This window comes from Schistocerca gregaria, chromosome 6 (genome assembly GCF_023897955.1).
Source record: "Schistocerca gregaria isolate iqSchGreg1 chromosome 6, iqSchGreg1.2, whole genome shotgun sequence".
Classification (NCBI taxonomy): domain Eukaryota; kingdom Metazoa; phylum Arthropoda; class Insecta; order Orthoptera; family Acrididae; genus Schistocerca; species Schistocerca gregaria.
Genome location: NC_064925.1, coordinates 541,833,156 through 541,855,343, shown reverse-complemented (window position 1 = coordinate 541,855,343; position 22,188 = coordinate 541,833,156). Strand labels below are relative to the sequence as shown.

Here is a 22,188-nt window from a genome sequence, read left to right as displayed (position 1 = left end):
GGTAAGACCCACAGAAGTGATCCAGTAACCCTGACATTTGTTTGTTGTAGAATCTTAAAGCACATTCTGAGCAAAAATGTGATGAGGGATCTTGTACAGAAGAACCTGAATCAGCATGGATTCCAAAAACATAGATCATGTGAAGCCCAATCTCACTTTTGCATAACATATCGAAAGCAGTGGATCATGGCAGTCAGGTAGATGCAGTATTACTTGATTTCCAAGCAGCATTTGAATCAGTAGCACACCAAAGTTCATTATCAAAAGTACTATCATATGAGGTATCAAGTGAAATTTGTGACTGGATTGAGGATTCTTTGACATGAAGGGTGCAGCAAGTTGTCTTGCATGGAGAGTCATTGACAGAAAAGTAACTTCAAGTGTACCCCAGATAAATTTATTCAGACTCTTGGTTTTCATGTTGTATATTAATGACCTTCCAGCATTATTAACGGTATCCTCAAACTTTTCACAGATGGTGTAGCTGTCTATAATGAGGCACTGAAAGAAACTGTGCAAATATTCAGTCAGAGCTTGATAAGATTTCAAAGTGGTGCAAAGACTGACATTGCTTTAAATTGTCAGAAACATTGCATTTTGAACTTTGTGAAATAAAAGGAGTATCCAATGATTATATCAGTGGGTCATAGTTGTAACTGGTCAACTCATACAAATACCGTATTTGCCCGAGTACAAGATGAACCTGAATATAAGACAACTCCTCTTTTTTTAAGACACTCCTTGTGAAAAATTTTCGTTTTGATATCTTCTTACTAATCAAAATTATAAACTTTTATTGATGTATGACATCTACCTGAAAAGTTAACAGAATGCCTGTTCTAACAATCTGATTCTTATTGATTGTTTACATTTTGATAATAGAAGGAGAAATAAAACAAACACAAAAAAGCGTTTAATTTTTATCTTCTCTGCCTTTCTGTTTACTGAGCTTGTCATCTGTGGTATCATCACTTTTATTCATCATTCTAACTGAACAACTGTGAAACTTACATCTTTGGTATCACAAATATTTGTCAGTTTCATCTGAATATGTTTCAATTTTTGAGGTATGGCTACAATGGGACCTGGAGAACAAAACATATTTTTTTTCTCCTGAACACCCAGTGGATTTGGCTTCTGTACAGATGTGAGGATGTTACAATGTCTGTTACTTCCAAACATATCGCCTGTCTGCCCTTCTCTCATTGGCTGTGTAGGACCAGTGGCTAACACATCCCACATCATTCCCACCACACCTCATGGTGAGTATTGACAACATTGCTGCAAAAAACGCATTGGTACGACACTGACCCTGATCTAGACTTTCAGCAGCTCCTGTAGAAATGAATGCTATTGCTGAGTATTTGGCCAATTTTAAAGTCGGTTCTATTCCGAGTACAAAAGGATTCAGGCAAACAGCAGTTTAAACAAGGTAGATGTTCATAAAAAGTGACTGCACTAGAAAATTTGCTGCCTGCTTGACATTTACCTCCCCGCAATCATCACAGTTCTCAGCCAAGTTGTTGTCACTGTTCCCCATCCAACATTCCATAGTTCACATATGAAGAGAATAGTCTTCCATTAAGGGGCATTCCAGTGTATATTCTTGCAAACACACCAAAAATACCATCTCACATGATTAATTGTGTATGATGCATGTGTTGTTGTCTTCAATCCAAAGACTGGTTCGATGCTACTACTATATCTTCACAAGCCTCTTCATCTCCAGGTAACTGCTGCAACCTACATTCTTCTGAATGTCCTTACTGTATTCATATCTTGGTCTTACTTTAGGATTTTTATCCCCCCATGCCCCCTCCAGTACAAAACTGATAATCCCTTGATGCCTCAGAAGTGTCCTGCCAACTGATCTCTTTTTCTAGTCAGGTTGTGCCACGAAGTCCCCTTTTCCTCTATTTTATTCAGTACCTCCACATTAGTTGTATGATCTACCCATCTAATCTTCAGCATTCTTCTGTAGCACCACATTTCGAAAACTTCTATTCTGTTCCTGTCTAAACTGATTATTGTCCACGTTTCACTTCCGTACATGGTTACACTCCATGCAAATACTTTCAGAAAGGACTTCCTGACACTTAAATCTATACTCAATGTTAACAAATTTCTCTTCTTCAGAAACGCTTTCCTTGCCAATGCCAGTCTACATTTTATACCCTCTCTACTTCGACCATCATCAGTTATTTTCCTCCACAAATAGCAAAACTCCTTTACTACTTTAAGTGTCATTTCCTAATCTAATTCCCTCAGCATCACCTGACTTAATTCAACTACATTTCATTATCCTCATTTTGCTTTTGTTGATGTCCATCTTATATCCTCCTTTCAAGAAACTGTCCATTCCGTTCAATTGCTCTTCCAAGTCCTTTGCTGTCTCTGACAGAATTACAGTGTCATCGGCGAACCTCGAAAGTTTTTATTTCTTCTTCATGGATTTTAATAGCTATTCCAAATTTTTCTTTTGTTTCCTTTACTGCTTGCTCAGTATGCAGATGGAGAAACATTGAGATAGTCTACAACCCTGTCACACTCCCTTCTCAGCCAGTGCTTCCCTTTTGTGCCCCTCGACTCTTATAACTGCCATCTGGTTTCTGTACAAAATCTAAATAAACTTTTGCTTCCTGCATTTTACCCCTTGCACATTTAGAATTTGAAAGTCAACATTGTCAAAAGCTTTCTCTATGTCTACAAATGCTAGAAACGTAGGTTTGCCTTTCCTTAACCTACCTTCTATAAGAAGTAGGGTCTGTATCACCTTACATGTTCCTGCATTTCTCTGGAATCCAAACAGATCTTCCCCGAGGTTGGCTTCTACCAGTTTTTCCATTCTTCTGTAAAACTGATAGTTCGGTAATTTTCACATGTGTCACAACCTGCTTTCTTTGGGATTGGAATTAATATATTCTTCTTGAAGTCTGAAGGTATTTCATCTGTCTAATACATCTTGGTCACCAGATGAAAAAGTTTTGTCATGGTTGGGTCTCACAAGGTAGTTCCAACAGAATGTTGGCTACTCCCGGGGCCTTATTTTGACTTAGGCTTTTCAGTGCTCTGTCTAATTCATTTTGAACTTCTTGTTGATCTCTTTTTTAAAACATTTGTACTTTCTCTTGCTTGCTTCATTTACTGTGTTTTTATATTTTATTCTTTCATCAATTAAATTCAATATTTCTTGTGTTACCCACAGTTTTCTTCTACCTCTTGACCTTTTACCTGCTTGATCCTCTGCTGCCTTCACTGTTTCATCTCTCAAAGCCTCCCATTTTTCTTGTACTGCATTCCTTTCCCCTGTTCCTGTCAATCATTCCGTTATGTTCCCTCTGAAATACTCTACAACTTCGGGTTCCTTCAGTTTATCCAGGTCTCAACTCATTATATTCCTACTTTTTGCAGTTTCTTCAGTTTTAATCTACAGTTCATAACCAATAAATTGTGGTCAAGTCCACGTTTGCCCCTGAAAATGTCTTACAATTTAAAACCTGGTTCCAAAATCTCTGTCTTACCATTATATAATCAATCTGAAATCTTCCGGTGTCTCCAGGTCTCTTCCATGTATACACCCTTCTTTCATGATTCTTAAACCCAGTGTTAGCTATGATTAAATTATGATCTGTGCGAAATTCTACCAGGCAGCTTTCTCTTTCATTCCTTTCTCCCAGTCCATACTTCCCCTTCTAGTCCTTTTCCTGCTATCAAATTCTAGTCCCCCATGACTATTAAATTTTCATCTCCCTGAACTATTTGAATAATTTCTTTTATCTCATCATACATTTCTTCAATCACTTCATTGTCTGGGGAACTAGTTGGCATGTAAACTTGTACAACTGTGGCGGGTGTGGGCTTTGTGTCTATCTTGGCTACAATAATGTGTTCACTAAGCTGTCCTTGGTAGCTTCTCTGTGTTCCTATTTTTTTATTCTGTATTAAACCTATTTCTGCATTACTCCTATTTGATTATATATAATCATGTATTCAAGTGATCAGAGATCCTGTTCTTCTTGCCACAGAACTTCACTAATTCCCACTGCATCTAAGTTTAACCTATCAGTTTCCCTTTTTAAAATTTCTAACCTACTAGCCTGATTAAGGGATCTGACGTTCCACACTCTGATTTGTAGAACACTAGTTTTGTTTCTCCTGATAATGACATCCTCCTGAGTAGTCCTCACCTGGAGGTCCAAATGGGGGACTATTTTACCTCCGAAATATTTTACCCAGGAGGATGTCATCTTCATTTAACCATACAGTAGAGCTGCATGCCCTCGGAAAAAAATTACGATTGTAGATTTCCCTTGCTTTCAGCCATTCGTAGTACCAGCACAGCAAGACCATTTTGGTTTGTGTTACAAGGCCAGATCAGTCAATCATCCAGACTATTGCCCCTGCTAGAACTGTAAAGGTTGCTGCCCCTCTTCAGGAATCACACGTTTTTCTGGCCTCTCAGCAGATACCCCTCAATTTTGATTGCACCTACGATATGGTTATCTGTATCTCTGAGGCACGCAAGCCTCCCCACTAATGGTAAGGTCCATGGTGTGGGGGGTGATGCATGCATATGTAACTGATAATCTCATAATTAAGTAAATTATCATTTTGAGCTTGTGCGTAGCATACTGCTTATGATTGTGTGGATTTATAGAAAGCTATAGAGGTCAATCAAAAAGAAAAGTTTACATTTGGAAGCATTGGTGCAGCCCTGGTGCCATGTAGTGCAACTCCGATCTGGATATATAAGTACTGGTATGTAGACAAGGGAGTAGAGTGGTATTTGTGTCTTTCTACATCTACATCTACATCCGTACTCCGCAAGCCACCTGACGGTGTGTGGCGGAGGGTACCCTGAGTACCTCTATCGGTTCTCCCTTCTATTCCAGTCTCGTATTGTACGTGGAAAGAAGGATTGTCGGTATGCTTCTGTGTGGGCTCTAATCTCTCTGATTTTATCCTCATGGTCTCTTCGCGAGATATACGTAGGAGGGAACAATATACTGCTTGACTCTTCGGTGAAGGTATGTTCTCGAAACTTTAACAAAAGCCCGTACCGAGCTACTGAGCGTCTCTCCTGCAGAGTCTTCCACTGGAGTTTATCTATCATCTCCGTAACGCTTTCGCAATTACTAAATGATCCTATAACGAAGCGCGCTGCTCTCCGTTGGATCTTCTCTATCTCTTCTATCAACCCTACCTGGTGCGGATCCCACACTGCTGAGCAGTATTCAAACATTGGGCGAACAAGCGTACTGTAACCTACTTCCTTTGTTGTCGGATTGCATTTCCTTAGGATTCTTCCAATGAATCTCAGTCTGGCATCTGCTTTACCGACGATCAACTTTATATGATCATTCCATTTTAAATCACTCCTAATGCGTACTCCCAGATAATTTATGGAATTAACTGCTTCCAGTTGCTGACCTGCTATTTTGTAGCTAAATGATAAGGGACCTATCTTTCTATGTATTCGCATCACATTACACTACGCTACATTGAGATTCAATTGCCATTCCGTGCATCATGCGTCAATTCGCTGCAGATCCTCCTGCATTTCAGTACAATTTTCCATTGTTGCAACCTCTCGATACACCACAGCATCATCTGCAAAAAGCCTCAGTGAACTTCCGATGTCATCCACCAGGTCATTTATGTATATTGTGAATAGCAACGGTCCTATGACACTCCCCTGCGACACACCTGAAATCACTCTTACTTCAGAAGACTTCTCTCCATTGAGAATGACGTGCTGCGTTCTGTTATCTAGGAACTCCTCAATCCAATCACACAATTGATCTGATAGTCCGTATGCTCTTACTTTGTTCATTAAACGACTGTGGGGAACTGTGTCAAACGCCTTGCGGAAGTCAAGAAACACGGCATCTACCTGTGAACCCGTGTCTAAGGCCCTCTGAGTCTCGTGGACGAATAGCGCGAGCTGGGTTTCACACGATCGTCTTTTTCGAAACCCATGCTGATTCCTACAGAGTAGATTTCTAGTCTCCAGAAAAGACATTATACTCGAACATAATACGTGTTCCAAAATTCTGCAACTGATCGACGTTAGAGATATAGGTCTATAGTTCTGCACATCTGTTCGACGTCCCTTCTTGAGAACGGGGATGACCTGTGCCCTTTTCCAATCCTTTGGAATGCTTCGCTCTTCTAGAGCCCTACGGTACACCGCTGCAAGAAGGGGGGCAAGTTCCTTCGCGTACTCTGTGTAAAATCGAACTGGTATCCCATCAGGACCAGCGGCCTTTCCTCTTTTGAGCGATTTTAATTGTTTCTCTATCCCTCTGTCATCTACTTCGATATCTACCATTTTGTCAACTGTGCGACAATCTAGAGAAGGAAGCACAGTGCAGTCTTCCTCTGTGAAACAGCTGTGGAAGAAGACATTTAGTAATTCGGCCTTTAGTCTGTCATCCTCTGTTTCAGTACCATTTTGGTCACAGAGTGTCTGGACATTTTGTTTTGATCCACCTACCGCTTTGACATAGGACCAAAATTTCTTAGGATTTTCTGCCAAGTCAGTACATAGAACTTTACTTTCGAATTCATTGAAAGCCTCTCGCATAGCCCTCCTCACACTACATTTCGCTTCGCGTAATTTTTGTTTGTCTGCAAGGCTTTGGCTATGTTTATGTTTGCTGTGAAGTTCCCTTTGCTTCCGCAGCAGTTTTCTAACTCGGTTGTTGTACCACGGTGGCTCTTTTCCATCTCTTACGATCTTGCTTGGCACATACTCATCTAACGCATATTGTACCATGGTTTTGAACTTTGTCCACTGATCCTCAACACTATCTGCACTTGAGACAAAACTTTTGTGTTCAGCCGTCAGGTACTCTGTAATATGCTTTTTGTCACTTTTGCTAAACAGAAAAATCTTCCTACCTTTTTTAATATTTCTATTTACGGCTGAAATCATCGACGCAGTAACCGCTTTATGATCGCTGATTCCCTGTTCTGCATTAACTGATTCAAATAGTTCGGGTCTGTTTGTCACCAGAAGGTCTAATATATTATCGCCACGAGTCGGTTTTCTGTTTAACTGCTCACGGTAGTTTTCAGATAAAGCACTTAAAAATATTTCACTGGATTCTTTGTCCCTGCCACACGTTATGAACGTTTGAGTCTCCCAGTCTATATCCGGCAAATTAAAATCTCCACCCAGAACTATAACATGGTGGGGAAATCTACTCGAAATATTTTCCAAATTATTCTTCAGGTGCTGAGCCACAACAGCTGCTGAGCCCGGGGGCCTATAGAGACATCCAATTACCATGTCTGAGCCTGCTTTAACCGTGACCTTCACCCAAATCATTTCACAATTCTTTCTGACATGCTTGCAATAAACGTGGAAATTTTAACTATGGCAACATTATTACCACATTCATCTAAACAGAACCAGTGTTCTGTTATTCTTTCTTGGCTGCTTGTGGGTAAACATGAGTAGACATGTATCGGAGAATGAAGAATATATTTTGGGGCACATGTCTGCCAAAAACCACTATTGTGGAATTGTTCCAAACCACTGGAAACTGGAGTTGAAAGCATCAACAATGAAGTGGCATCAACCATCGTCCCATCCGTTTCCTGCTAGAAGGGTGATGCTCATCTTGTTCTTTGAGTCCCAGGGCCCATTACATATTGTTTTGAAGGAACCTGATGTGTCCATCACTGGGGAACAGTATTGCACATCACTGGAGAAGTTACGGCGTGCAATTAAGGTGAAACATTTGGGATAACTGCGAGAAGGGATGCTGCTGCTTCATGATAACGTCAATCCCCACATCACAAATGTTGTAATGCTGAAGTTACACCAAATCAAGTGGGAGACACTTGAGTACTCACACCCTAACCCTGATTTCTGCTCATGCGATTATTACACCTTTGGTGCCTTGAAAAAGGCCTTGAAAGGTTGACAATTCTTTTTGGATGAGGATGTGCAGCAGTTATGGACTTCCTGACACAGTAGGAGACAGTGTATGCCTACAGTGATTTTGCAGGATCAGCAGATCAATCCGTTCTGTGCAGCATTTGCATGGAAACTTTTTGGTCACCCATTATGGGAGTGAGTGCCTTAATATTAATCTTTAGTATTAAAATGTTTTGGTAACTATTAGAGTAAACATTGCAATATACATTGTGGTACTAAGATTGATTAGTAATATTATTCTTAGCTGTTCTCCTTGTGCCGTGGATCCTGTTCTCAATTGTTTGGAGTGTGGGAGCAACGTGTGACGGTGCATCCCGGACCAAATTCTCTGATTGGCTGCGAAGGCATATTAGGCATCATGGCCACGTACCAGCTTTCCCTCATGAAGGACTTGTTTATGATTACAAGTATGTAATATGTGTATTGTCATTTAAATAAGTTAGAGCATATAAATGTCCTGTGACAAACATAAAGCATTACATTTCAAACTCAGTTACCTAGTTGCTGTATGTAGTAATTTGTGCTATGTGTATCAGTATAGTTTACTGTTAGTGCAATGTCTTTTGACTTGCTTATTTCTTTCTTAATGTAGTCCTCAGTTCATTCCACAGCCATGAAAGTTTCCTTCTCTATAGCATTGGAAAACATGATGAATTGCATGTTTAAAGTCATGAAAATGTATCTACAAAATTATTAAAAACAAAGATTCCAAGACTTACCAAGCGGGAAAGCGCTGGTAGACAGGCGCAATAAAACAACACACAAACATACACACAAAATTTCTATCTTTCGCAACCAACGGTTGCTTCATCAGGAAAGAGGGAAGGAGAGGGAAAGACGAAAGGATGTGGGTTTTAAGGGAGAGGGTAAGGAGTCATTCCAATCCCGAGAGCAGAAAGAATTACCTTAGAGGGAAAAAAGGAGAGGTATATACTCGCGCGCGCGCGCACACACGCACACGCACACGCACACACACACACACACACACACACACACACACACACACACACACGCACGCACACACACACACACACACACACACACACACACACATATCCATCCATACATATACAGACACAAGCAGACATATTTAAAGGCAAAGAGTTTGGGCAGAGATGTCAGTCGAGGCGGAAGTGCAGAGGCAAAGATGATGTTGAATGACAGGTGAGGTATGAGTGGCGGCAACTTGAAATTAGCGGAGATTGAGGCCTGGTGGATAACGAGAAGAGAGGATATATTGAAGGGCAAGTTCCCATCTCCGGAGTTCGGATATGTGAGTGTTGGTGGGAAGTATCCAGATGAATGGACACAGGCAAACAGTGTTTGTTGGTAATGAGGATCACCCTGTGGCTAAACATGCCTTGGTGCACGGCCAGCACATCTTGGCACAGTGTTACACCGTCCGGGTTATCTGGATACTTCCCACCAACACCAACACCAACCTATCCGAACTCCGGAGATGGGAACTTGCCCTTCAATATATCCTCTCTTCTCGTTTTCCACCAGGCCTCAATCTCCTCTAATTTCAAGTTGCCGCCACTCATACCTCACCTGTCATTCAACATCATCTTTGCCTCTGCACTTCCGCCTCGACTGACATCTCTGACCAAACTCTTTGCCTTTAAATATGTCTGCTTGTGTCTGTATATGTATGGATGGATGGATGGATGTGTGTGTGTGTGTGTGTGTGTGTGTGTGTGTGTGTGTGTGTGTGTGCGTGCGCGAGTATATACCTATCCTTTTTTCCCCCTAAGGTAAGTCTTTCTGCTCTCGGGATTGGAATGACTCCTTACCCTCTCCCTTGAAACCCACATCATTTCGTCTTTCCCTCTCCTTCCCTCTTTCCTGAAGAAGCAACCGTTAGTTGCGAAAGCTAGAAATTTTGTGTGTGTGTGTTTGTGTGTTATTTTATTTTGCCTGTCTACTGGCGCTTTCCTGCTTGGTAAGTCTTGGAATCTTTGTTTTTAATATATTTTTCCCATGTGGAAGTTTCTTTCTATTTTATTTATATCTACAAAATTAATGATATTAGGAAAAGGATAGGTTGCTACTTACTGTAAAGGTGACTCATTGAGTTGCAGACGGGCTTAACAAAAAGAGTTACACATTTATGGCTTTCGGTCAAAGCCTTCTTCATAAAAGAAAACACACATTCACACAAGCAAGTACACCTCACATACACATGACTATTACTACTTGCAGCTCCAACCAGGTAGCTGGTCGGAGTTGCCAGTGGTTACAGTCATGTTGTGTGAGGTTTACCTATTTGTGTGAATGTGTGTGTGTGTGTGTGTGTGTTTTATTTGTTGAAGAATACTTTGACCAAAGCTTTTAATCTGTAACTGTATTTTCATTGCACCTATCTGCAACTCAGTGGGTCATCTTTACATTGAGTCGTTTTGCTAATGTTGTTGGTATTCCGACCAGGAGTTTCCATTGTTTGATTTTATCTACAAAATTGGCCATTTTGTGAATATGTATCACAACAGTCTTGGAAAACCAATGTTTTCAATTAAAAGACACTGGAACTCTCATCTTTAACCACTCTGAAGCCAGTGTGTAGCATCTCGACAAAGTTTAATGTCACAATAACATATTGCCTTTCAAATCATTTTTGCTGTCTTTGCAATACCATAGTTTTAAATGGCATAACAGCTTGTCTACAGATATGTTGTTTTTTCACTGTATTTTGAGATATGCATAAAAAATATGGAGCAACCTGTATCCCAACGTACCAGCACTTGCAATATCAGTGTCTACAACATTACATACATGGAATACATAAATCTATTTTTAGTAATATGTTATTCAAGTCGTTACTGCTGTGATGTCAACATAATTTCTAGAGGAGTAGCACAGCTCGAAAAAATGGAAAAAAAGAAAAATGGAAAAAAAGAGACAGAAAAAGCAAACATCAACTGAGGAAACCATATTTTTGTTCCAAAGGCAAATATATCTCTGCATGGTCAGTTAAACAAAAAAGCAAAATAATAATAATAATAATAATAATAATTTGCTCAAAATATTTCAGAAAATGCAGATTGAATTTCACTGAGGGTGACAGACTGAAAGTTCATGAAGAGTTTTGGAATTAGGTGATACAGACAGCTAGCAGCTGTAAGTCGAGTTCACTTTTAGAAAAGGTGGAGAAGCAAAGTAATAGGCTCAACCAGAAGAAAATTCAGAAATAAACTTTTTAATCAAAGATGCTCGAAAGGTTCATGATTGTCCATCCTCCTTTCTTGCAATTTTTGATTTGATGATGTCATTCATGCACCAGATTTTGTTCAAACAGAATGACCACAGCATCATTTATAGACATAAAAATAACTGCACAAACTAGCAGTGGCTAAATCAGCTTTTACCAAAGAAAAAATTAGATACCATATAAGAAACTTTCCCAACCTCTCTTCACATTATGGTAGGAAGAATTCAGAGGAAGTTTACTTGCCACAAGAATTAAATCTGTGAAAAATGTATCTACTGTATGACATTCGGATACTTAAAAAGAAAGTGACATGGTCCACATCCACGAGGATCTCTTCAGTACAGATCTATGGAACAAAAAACTAATCTAATCTAATACTTGCAAAAATATCACCTCTGAAAAGGAATCTTACTATCAAAGCATATTTAATATAGAACTTGACCTTTCCTTCAATGTACCTAAATATGCTATGAATGATAGATGCTGTAAGTTCTATAAGTTCTCTCATACGAATACCACAGAGTAAGAAATTCACCAATCACAGCAAGACACTCACATAAATCAGAAGTGTTTCACATGGTCCATGAAAGACATCATCAAGATGAAAGCTGCATCAGAAAGAACCCATGTAGCTGAATTTGATGTGGAGGCTGTCTGCTACTGCCCAAACGCACATGCTAAAGCATTGTTTTATTGACAAAGACTTGCTGTGTACGCTCTAACTTTATACAATACAACTTCAAGAGAAGCCAGTTGCTAGATGTGGAATTAAAGGACAGTCAAACATGTTTCTGCAGAAATTTCTTTTATTTTCTAGAAACAAATGCAGATGGAAAAAGACTGAAATTTATTTTCCAATAAATGTCAAGAGTAAAATAGAAATGTGAGCCTGTCTGCTATGTTCCTGTATGCTGTTGATCATCTTGGTATCCCTGTAATAAATCATGTTCTTCGAGCAGTTCACTTGCAAATGGAGTTTGACTCGATTCATGTGTGAACAGGAATTTTTTTATATATATATTCATTACATCAGGATTGTTCATTGACTCAGAATGACTAATGAAAAGTTACTTGTCAGTGATGTTCAACAGAAGAATATTTTGAATTTCCCAGAGCTGATATATTAAAAGATAAAGAACAGAAAAGTTGATATGTTGGAAAGAATGTGAACTGTCTCTAGATAACCTGGTTTCACTAGTAAAGAGAAGTCTTGGAACTTACTTATTTTTAATCCAATTGTGCATTTGAAGCATTTAAAAGAGCAGAACTAAAACAGGTTTACAAGAATCTTTTACATTTCAGCCTTTGTATTCTTCTACAATTCTCACACAGGAGGATCACACTCATCACATGTTTAAGTGCTAGTTACAGCACTTGCTGCTTCAATGTACTTCAATGAGAGGAGTGTTGTGCTCTCAATTTTAGCGCATTTAGAAATTTCAGACAGGGCATTCGCTACTGCGTCAGCCATCTGTGCCAGGGCCTGCAATGACAAATCTTGTGTTGTTCTGGCTGTACAAATACTAGCTGGTAATTTACGAAGCCTTAGCACACATAGTAACTGTTCAGGCAGCAGATCAGCAGATCAGGACCTGCTAAAGCATATAAAACTCACAACATTTGAGATGAGGAGCTGTTGTTCTAGCTGTTCATCATTAAAAGCTTTCTGCTGCTGAATCCCTGGCAAAAATGTGTAGCATTGCATCTGTGCTTGCTTAAGTGAGGTGTAGCAGTATTGTGATAGAATACCTTCAGTTTCTTCTATCACTGCTCCCTCCAAATGTGCAACTGAAATTACATACCTGTCATGGCTGGTGCCATGTTGTGGAAAGATGCACTCTGTGTGCATGAATCACATCTGTGGATGATTAGGCCCAAACAGCAGAAGTTGAATATGACCCTAACAGGTTGTGGAATACACTTCTTGCTCATTTTGTCAATGGATGCATGTTTCAGCATAGCTGAAGACATGGTTTCTTCCATTTTAAATTCAGTCTCTGGCATTTGTGATGTTGCATTCATTACTATCACAAGAGGGGAGGTAATGGTGGTGGTGGGGAGACAATTTTCTGTTCCAAATTTCCTCTTAAAGGCTCACTTCAGGGTCACCACTATGAGTAATTTGTCAACAAGAAATAATGCCCATATAAAATCTGCAGACATGACGATTAGTCAGTATGTTCTTTTTATTGCACACACACTAAGTTGTGAAAAAGCAAGGAAATGCAAAGAATATCTAACAAAACTCTCTATCTATAATGAAGACACTCTGGTAAATCAGCAATTCATCTTCTGTCTGTTGTGTCGGCTACATGCACAGGGACTGATGTGACCACAAGCTTCTTGTCATTGGCAGATTCATTCATTTTCTGGAAAAGATAGCTAACATGTAACCCAACATAAGTTTGCAATATTATACAGCCCGGTGGAGTTGATTAATCTTTTTTAACCACATGCTCCCAAGGAACCATGAAGAATTAACAATAAATTATCATTTAGAAAAAAGCAACAATGTAACATATTAGAGCTTCTCCTTTCATCATCAGCTGCATGAAATACTTCAAAATTATTTTGTGCAGCTTTGGATCATCAGCTGTGTCTGTTCTTTCAGATATGCATGTAAGTATTACAAGATGAGGCAGGCACATGACGATAACAACATTGGTCTATGTTCCTCATTGTTGTTCTCTGTGTTGTGGGAATTCAAATGATGTTGGAGTGTTAGGTGATGAATTTAATGGACCAGAATCTAAGGCTGTAGACAGTGTGATAGCCGAAATTTGGGTCAGTCCAGGGAACATTCATGGATAGCCGAAGTGGTTAAGGGACCATATGCACAAGTGGGAAAACCAAGTATACATATTTTTTGTGTTTCAGTTGGGTGATAGATTTATATCTAACACAGCGGATGTCAAGGAATCCACAGTCAGCCAGTTAATTTCAAAATGTTTCAAAGATTTATCCAGCACACTGAGGTCTTCCCTGAATACTGCCACTGAACTAGAACAGATGAAAAGAAGTGTCGTACATTTCAGATTATGCAGTGTTTATTTCATCTGAAACTAAACTCATCACTGCACCAAAGCAAGCTCAGTTGCAGATATTCAACCATTGCTTGAGTATGCTACTGACTGCATCCATCTCTGAACTGTATAAATTCTTTCAAAAATGAATCTACAGGACACACAGCTGAATAGCCAAGGACAAAGATAATTTACCATTTAGAATATGTCTGTATGTGTAAAAGATGATTTATTCAATGACACTGTGAAATTACTGTTTTAATTAGATACCTATGCTCATCAGTTACTAAACTTCTAATTTTGTGGTAAGCATAGTATACCTTTTTATTCTCAGCGCAATGTAGAATTTTTTTAAATTCAACTGAAGACACAGTTCATACATTACATATTTACTTGCTTCAGCAAGGCGTAATGTTTACTGATATGTCCCAACAGTTGCAACTTTGATTTGGAAGATTTGTAGAAAAGTAGAAAAAATAAGCAGTTATAGTTTGGAACATAAGTAGAAGAAGTAGAAAAAAAAATTAAATAATCATAAAATGATAACAGGACATAACATGTTGGAAGTAGCAATAGTGGCTGTATTTCTAAATTTTTATAACAAATGTGATATTTAGTATTGTGCAATAAAAATTTTATATCCACATAACACCATTAAGGAAGAGGTACATTTTTTGCCCCATAATAAGAAAAAATGAGTAGTAGATTTTATTCAGATTATTCTTAAATATTTCTTATGCTTCCTGCAGACTTCATGACGGTGGTTTCACAGACACAACTCCAGATGGTGAACCATCTGTTCCTATGTGGCAACACTGGTTGACTGGTGTAGAAGAGTATATAATTGGTCCCGAGACGAAATTTGAAGGTATGTTTGATGTAATTATTTACAACTTGTAACCATTATTCTGATAATATAAATATCTCCAGGTGACTTGTGATGAATGTAGAATGAAATACATTGTCCCTATGTATAGTTTCACATGCACTCTATGATGCATTTCACAGTCAATGGAAAGAGTGAGGTCACTGTACAGTTAAGATATGTATCAGCCAATAGACTGGCATATAGACAAGATTGAACTTGTAGTTTTGGACGCTTTGTGCTTCAGAGCTGACAGACTAACTTGGTAACTCCTACCTACCAGTCATAAAAAAGCTTTGTTCCCCACCCTTACTCCACCACTTACTTATCCCCACCCTCCTCCGCAATTTCTAACCCAATGTAACTCTAATGACCCACTTCAACTGTTCTTCTTATATTCTTCCATGATTATTTCTACTATCTAGTGCTTGCTACCCTGCTGAGGTGGTGCCATGAAATGTTGTTATGTATTCACAAACAAACATATTTGATACATTAAAAATTTATGTAAAATGTCCAAATTGTGTTATAGTCTATAGAATATGGAAAATCTTGAGAGCACCTTAGAAGCCGAAAGAAATATGATTCAGTATATGTTTTTGCATGATGTCATCAGATTGATGGATTTCGCAAACATTAGATATGATATTAATGCAGTAATGTTTTTGGGAAACAAATGTTATAGAAAACAATTTTTCAACAAAAACACTCAATTTTTGAAAATGTTTTGGTTAGATAAAAAATCTATTCACCAAGTGGTGGCAGGAGAACAGACATACAAATAACATTATGAATGCAAGCTTTCAGAGCCATCAGCCTGTTCTTCTGGCAGAATGGTTGAAGGTGAAGAAAGGGGGGGTGAAGGGAAGGGGGTAGAGTTCAGAAAAGCCACTCAGAACCCTGTGTCAGGGGGAATTACTGGACAGGATGAGAAGCATATACTAAACCTCACCAGAAAACAGTTTTTGCATCTTATGTCTATTTTATGTATTTTTAAGATTATTACAGCTCATATGTTACTGTTTGAAATTGATTCACGACACAACACAACACATGTTGTTATATAACACGTTTTTCTATCAAAAGAAACAGGCATGGGTACCAGGATGGCCCCCTCGTATGCCAACCTATTTATGGGTTGCTTAGAGGAAGCCTTCTTGGTTACCCAAGCCTGCCAACCCAAAGTTTGGTACAGATTTATTGATGACATCTTCATGATCTGGACTCACAGTGAAGAACAACTCCAGAATTTCCTCTCCAACCTCAACTCCTTTGGTTCCATCAGATTCACCTGGTCCTACTCCAAATCCCATGCCACTTTCCTTGACGTTGACCTCCAGCTGTCCAATGGCCAGCATCACACATCCGTCCACATCAAACCCACCAACAAGCAACAGTACCTCCATTATGACAGCTGCCACCCATTCTATATCAAACGGTCCCTTCCCTACAGCCTAGGCCTTCGTGGCATACGAATCTGCTCCAGTCCTGAATCCCTGGTCCATTACACCAACAACCTGAAAACAGCTTTCGCATTCCGCAACTACCCTCTCGACCTGGTACAGAAGCAGATAACCAGAGCCACTTCCTCATCCCCTCAAACCCAGAACCTCTCACAGAAGAACCCCAAAAGTGCCCCACTTGTGACAGGATACTTTCTGGGACTGTATCAGACTCTGAATGTGGCCTTCCAGCAGGGATACGTCTTCCTCAAATCCTGCCCTGAAATGAGATCCATCCTTCATGAAATCCTCCCCACTCCACCAAGAGTGTCTTTCTGCCGTCCACCTAACGTTCATAACCTCTTGTTTCATCCCTATGATATCCCCAGACCACCTTCCCTACCCTCTTGCTCCTTCCCTTGCAACCGTCCCCGGTGTAAAACCTGTCCTATGCACCCTCCCACCACTACCTACTCCAGTCCTGTAACCCGGAAGGTGTACACGATCAAAGGCAGAGCCACGTGTGAAAGCACCCACGTCATTTACCAACTGACCTGCCTACACTGTGACGCTTTCTATGTGAAAATGACCAGCTACAAACTGTCCATTCGCATGAATGGACTCAGGCAGACAGTGTTTGTTGGTAATAAGGATCACCCTGTGGCTGAACATGCCTTGGTGCATGGCCAGCACATCTTGGCACAGTGTTACACCTTCCGAGTTATCTGGATACTTCCCACCAACACCAACCTATCCGAACTCCGGAGATGGGAACTTGCCCTTCAATATATCCTCTCTTCTCGTTATCCACCAGGCCTCAATCTCTGCTAGTTTCAAATTGCCGACACTCATACCTCACCTGTCATTCAACATCATCTTTGCCTCCACACTTCCGCTTTGACTTACATCTCTGCCCATACTCTTTGCCTTTAAATATGTCTGCTTGTGTCTGTGTATGTACGGATGGATATATGTGTGTGTGTGTGTGTGTGTGTGTGTGTGTGTGTGTGTGTGTGTGTGCGCGCGCGAGTTGGCAAAACAGCCATTAGTGACTAGTGCAATACATGGTGCGGCATGACAGTCATATGTCCATGAAGCGGAGCAGGCAGTGGCGGACGGGCAAAGCTATGGTGCTGAGGGCATGAAAGTACTGGTGTGCCAATTGCTCGTAGGCTGTGTAAAGGCCGCACGCGTGTTAACATGGGCGAGGTTGGTACACTGGTTCTTGGTAGCAGGCCGTGCCGCTATGAGCGCTGTAGGCACGAGTGGGTGTGGCCGAACAGCAGATGGCCATAGTTCATTGCCACGAGCTTGGGATGTTAATTGTCCATTCTGAACGCGAGGAGCATGAGCACTCGGGCATACACTGTCATTACAAAAGGGGGTGGTGAAACAGTTTACAGAGTTCACAACATTGCCGTTAACGTGCGCGGGCACAGGAACACCAGATTGGCACGGACTAACCTTGTCTGTAGCGGACGAATCGTGTCCTTGTAGTACCGCGAGGCGTTGTTGTGTGGAGGCCAACTCGTGGTGTATGTTGCGGAGATGCAGCAGTATTTCCATATGTTCCATCCACAACTTCGAAGACTTGGCTCACTCTACTAGCCACTTGTTTGTCCAAGATTGCAGCTCCAAGGATAGGTTTAAATACTTCTTAGCACAGCACACCTGTTTGGTGTTAGCCGAAATGTCACTCGGCGGAGCGAAAGGAATATGTTTGTTAAGGGGAGGGGGGGGGGGGGGGTAAAACACAGTATTTTGCACAAAATCTAGTGACAACTTATTGTGCTTGAGGAAATCAATTCCGAGAATAGGTTCTTCAATTGTTGACACTAAAAACGTTCACTCCAGCTTGCACTCGGGCGAAAGTTTCACTGTATACAAAGTAGAAACCGAACACTGTAGCATAGACAAGTTCACTGCATGAAGTATTGTTTTGTGTGGTTGCACTTTATTGTGTGAACCTACAGCAAAGAGACGTCTGCGCCAGTGTCTACCAGAAAATGTACACCTGATTGTAAATCACGAACATAAAGACTCGACCACACTTACTGTTGTTGTCCGAAACGGAGTGCAATGTTGGATGGTGCCCGTTGCTTACATCGCAGGAGGTGGCACCATAGCCTACCTGCGGTTGGAGTTTGGGTAAGGACACTGTGACTGGCATTTGCGAGCTTGCTCCCCTAATCTTGCGTGGAAGAAACAGTAAGTTTGAATGAGCCTGTGCTGTGGGTAGTTGCTAGGTGATGGAGGTGCAGGCAGGGCGGCTAGTTTAACAAACTTGTTATTAGCAGCACCAGACAAGGGCGTGATGTCAGAAAGTGTCTTAGTGCGGTCACGTCCAGAATGCAGTGCATGGAGCTCACGTTGCCTGGCGGAGTATGCTCTGTCGGTGGCGTGTAAACGTTCATTTACTGGCCTATCTTCATACGCAGAGATTGCAGTCTGGACAGGCAAAGGCAGCTTTTCAGTCCAAATTTCTGCGAGCGTGTCATCAGGCATAACTTGCTCGTCGACGAGAAGACAGGTGCACTGCCACAGCTGAGACGGAGACCTGTCGCCGAGACACTCTTTGTAGATGAGCTGTCGCACATTTTCTCTCCTGGTTTTCAAGACGCGCTCCAGTATCGTCTGTTTCGCCACAGCATAGTTCCCTGCTAGGGGGGGTGCTTTGACCAGATCGTAAAATAAATCGATGCGGTTGTAAAGATGGTTCATGAGGCAGGCAAAGCGTGCGTCATCATCCAAAGCACAGACATTGAATGTTTGCTCAACTAGGTTAAACCAGAACTCCAGGTGAGCGGGTTCGAAGTCTGGTAGTTTCGGCAGATTCGGCCCTGCAGTAACTGCGGAGGTGCGCCTATTACTTTGGACGGAAGTAGAGCATGCAGAAGATAGCAAGTCCGAATTAATGGCGTCCCGTAATGCGGGAATCGCGAAATTTACTTGATGGGGGAGGGAGGGGGGGGGGCGGCTGAGAAGCGACGGACGCTCGAACAGTGTGATGATCGCAGTCAAGATGTGGATTCTCATTGATGTGGTAGCTCGGAGAGAAGCCACGAGTAATTAAGTACACCGGTGTATGTACCTTATGCATACTGTAGTCACTCAACTGTGAGTGGTGGGACTGGTTGTAGATGTCCGAGTAATTACTGTCCAGCACAGAATTGTTGACTTGATTAGAAGCAACACAAGGATCCCACACACGTCCACTAGGATGCACACTCGGTGTGATATTTGCTGTTTAGCGAGCATTGAGCACCTGTTCATTAGCTGGTGTGGAAGGATACACACGTGGCGGGAACTGATTCGAGTTTGAACTTACTACTGGATTTTCCAAAGTAGCAAAACTTCACTCGACGCCACGAACTGTATTGAATTGTGCGTTTGACACAGGAGTAGGAATGTTCCGAACAACACTCTGTGGAGAACACATGGGAAGGTCTAGGCTAACAAAGCCAGAGTCTGCAACCGTTGGCGGTTGGAAGAAACTGGCGGCAATCGATGAATTCCACTGCATGTTCTGGCTGAAGGATTCTGAAAAGTCTTGCGGCATGTCCACTACGATGGCAGGAGTGCTGGAGAGATTTTGCTGAAATTTGGGCGGCGGTGAGTGCTGAAAGGCCATTGTCTGGAGTTGAACAAAGGCCCTTGCGATCAGGAAGAAACCCGACGCAGTAGGCCCATAAATAACCTTTGGACGGTAACTTGGACGCATATTACACAAAAAACGGGGTCACCAGTGAGGGAATAAGGTATAGTTGTAGGTAAACAACTAGAATTCTCTCAGATATAGATTTATTAGCATATCGCTTCTACACAGATACAAGTCCGAAGGCTAACTCCTTTAGCGTCCAACATCCTTCCCAAAGCCCTCTCCTCAAAGATAGCACACTTACACAATGAACAAATATCGATATTTATGGCGCTCTATGCCACAGAAGAGTTTAATTTCACACTGTTGGCTAGTTTCAAACGTTCGCCACATTTCAAGTGCATGTATGGCATTATGCCATAATAAAAAACCAAACATAATACAGTACTGATACTCCAAGAAAATGTGCATACGAATGTGCATTTTAAGCCGAATTATGCATTTTAGTATGGTTCTCGAAATACCAACGCTCTTGAAATATCCTCTGATGTCTTGTTTCTTTTATGATATAATGTAAGATCTCTTAATGTTTTACACAAACGAATACACAGGGTTCCTGCTTCATCGTAGCTGCGCAAGTGCGGTGACACTTGTTATCTGGCACTCTTTGGCAACTGCTGAAACGAATCTATTTCTAGCACATTTGTGTGATGTATCTTAAAGTGTAACATGCGCAAAAAAGATCAACATTATATGTGGAAGCTTAACTTCTCTTCCAGCTTATTAATCTTAGAGACCAATATTATAAGTGAATGCTAAGTATATTAATTTAAACCATTAACTATTCTTATTTATGTTTTTGCGCTATTTAAGAGTGATCTTGCTATTGGCTGACTGCATTATGTGTCCTATATGCTGTCATCACCTGGCGAGATCATGTGACATGAGCTGTGACTGGCTTACAAATGTGCATCGGAAACTCGATTTCAATGCTTCGTAAAGTGATATGCAGTGTTTGGTGGAATTCAAATTTATACCTTCGTAATACGAAAATAGGCAGCATACGTGTTGCTGCACATCAAAGATCTTTCAAAACATGTTTTTCTCCCTTGAGTTTCGTTTTCTAAAGTGCCAGTAAATTCTACGTTGATATATAAAACCATAAACATCCAAGGACTGAGGAGGTTTACAGTGCCGAGGAACATGGAAAAAGTGTATTTTTACCTGGGAGAAAGTGTATTTTTAACCAGGAAATCCAGAAATTTTTTGTCCTTGTCCATGTATACACCCTGAAATATTTTACCCATTAGTATGTGACCCTCATTAATCCATGCATCAGAGCTACATGTCCTTAGAAATTATAATTACTGTAGATTCCTCTTGCTTTCAAATATTTGCAGTACCAACATGCATCTGCATTAACTATTAATCTAATTTTTTAAATTCTCTACCCCACTAGCTAGCTCTCTTTTGTGTACCTCCTCCTGCCCATCACATTTTGTTATTGGCTACTTAGAAACCAGGCCTCCAGAATTACAGTATTCAATTATTTTATCTTGCTTGTGCAATTATCAATAAAGTTAAGAAGCATCAAAGTCTTTTCCAGTTTTTAGTAAATTAAATTACCTTTATAATATTTTACCTTTTAATTATGACATTGGATATTTATTTTCAGACATTGAAGTACCTACAATCGACAATGTTCGATCAAGTGCATTGTTAGCCATACTGGTAACATGTGAACATCAGGTTCTATGTGTGGGACCTACAGGAACAGGAAAGTCAGTGACAGTAGCATCAACACTTTCAAGAGGTTTGCATCGCCGCTTTCTTTGTGAATTCCTGGCCTTCTCAGCACGGACATCAGCCAACCAGACACAAGATCTGATAGACTCAAAATTGGACAGGAGGCGAAAAGGTGTTTTTGGGCCACCACTATTGAAGCGACTTGTTTTCTTTATCGATGACCTTAATATGCCAGCCCTGGAAACATTTGGGGCACAACCACCTATTGAACTATTGCGACAGTGGATGGATTTTGGAGGTAGGTCTTGAAATGATGGTGATAGTAATTGCTTACATGGAAATATTTTGTAGTAAATCT

General features: G+C 40.7%; 1 protein-coding gene across 1 annotated transcript in view; it reads left to right on the top strand.

The window, feature by feature from the left end:
* Positions 1 to 22,188, top strand: part of LOC126278931 (dynein axonemal heavy chain 1-like) — an 825,957-nt gene that overhangs the window by 399,054 nt on the left and 404,715 nt on the right. Inside the window, 3 exon segments of the mRNA XM_049979209.1 lie at positions 8,193 to 8,355; positions 14,929 to 15,047; positions 21,760 to 22,128. Of these exon segments, the coding sequence (XP_049835166.1) occupies positions 8,193 to 8,355; positions 14,929 to 15,047; positions 21,760 to 22,128 (651 nt within the window).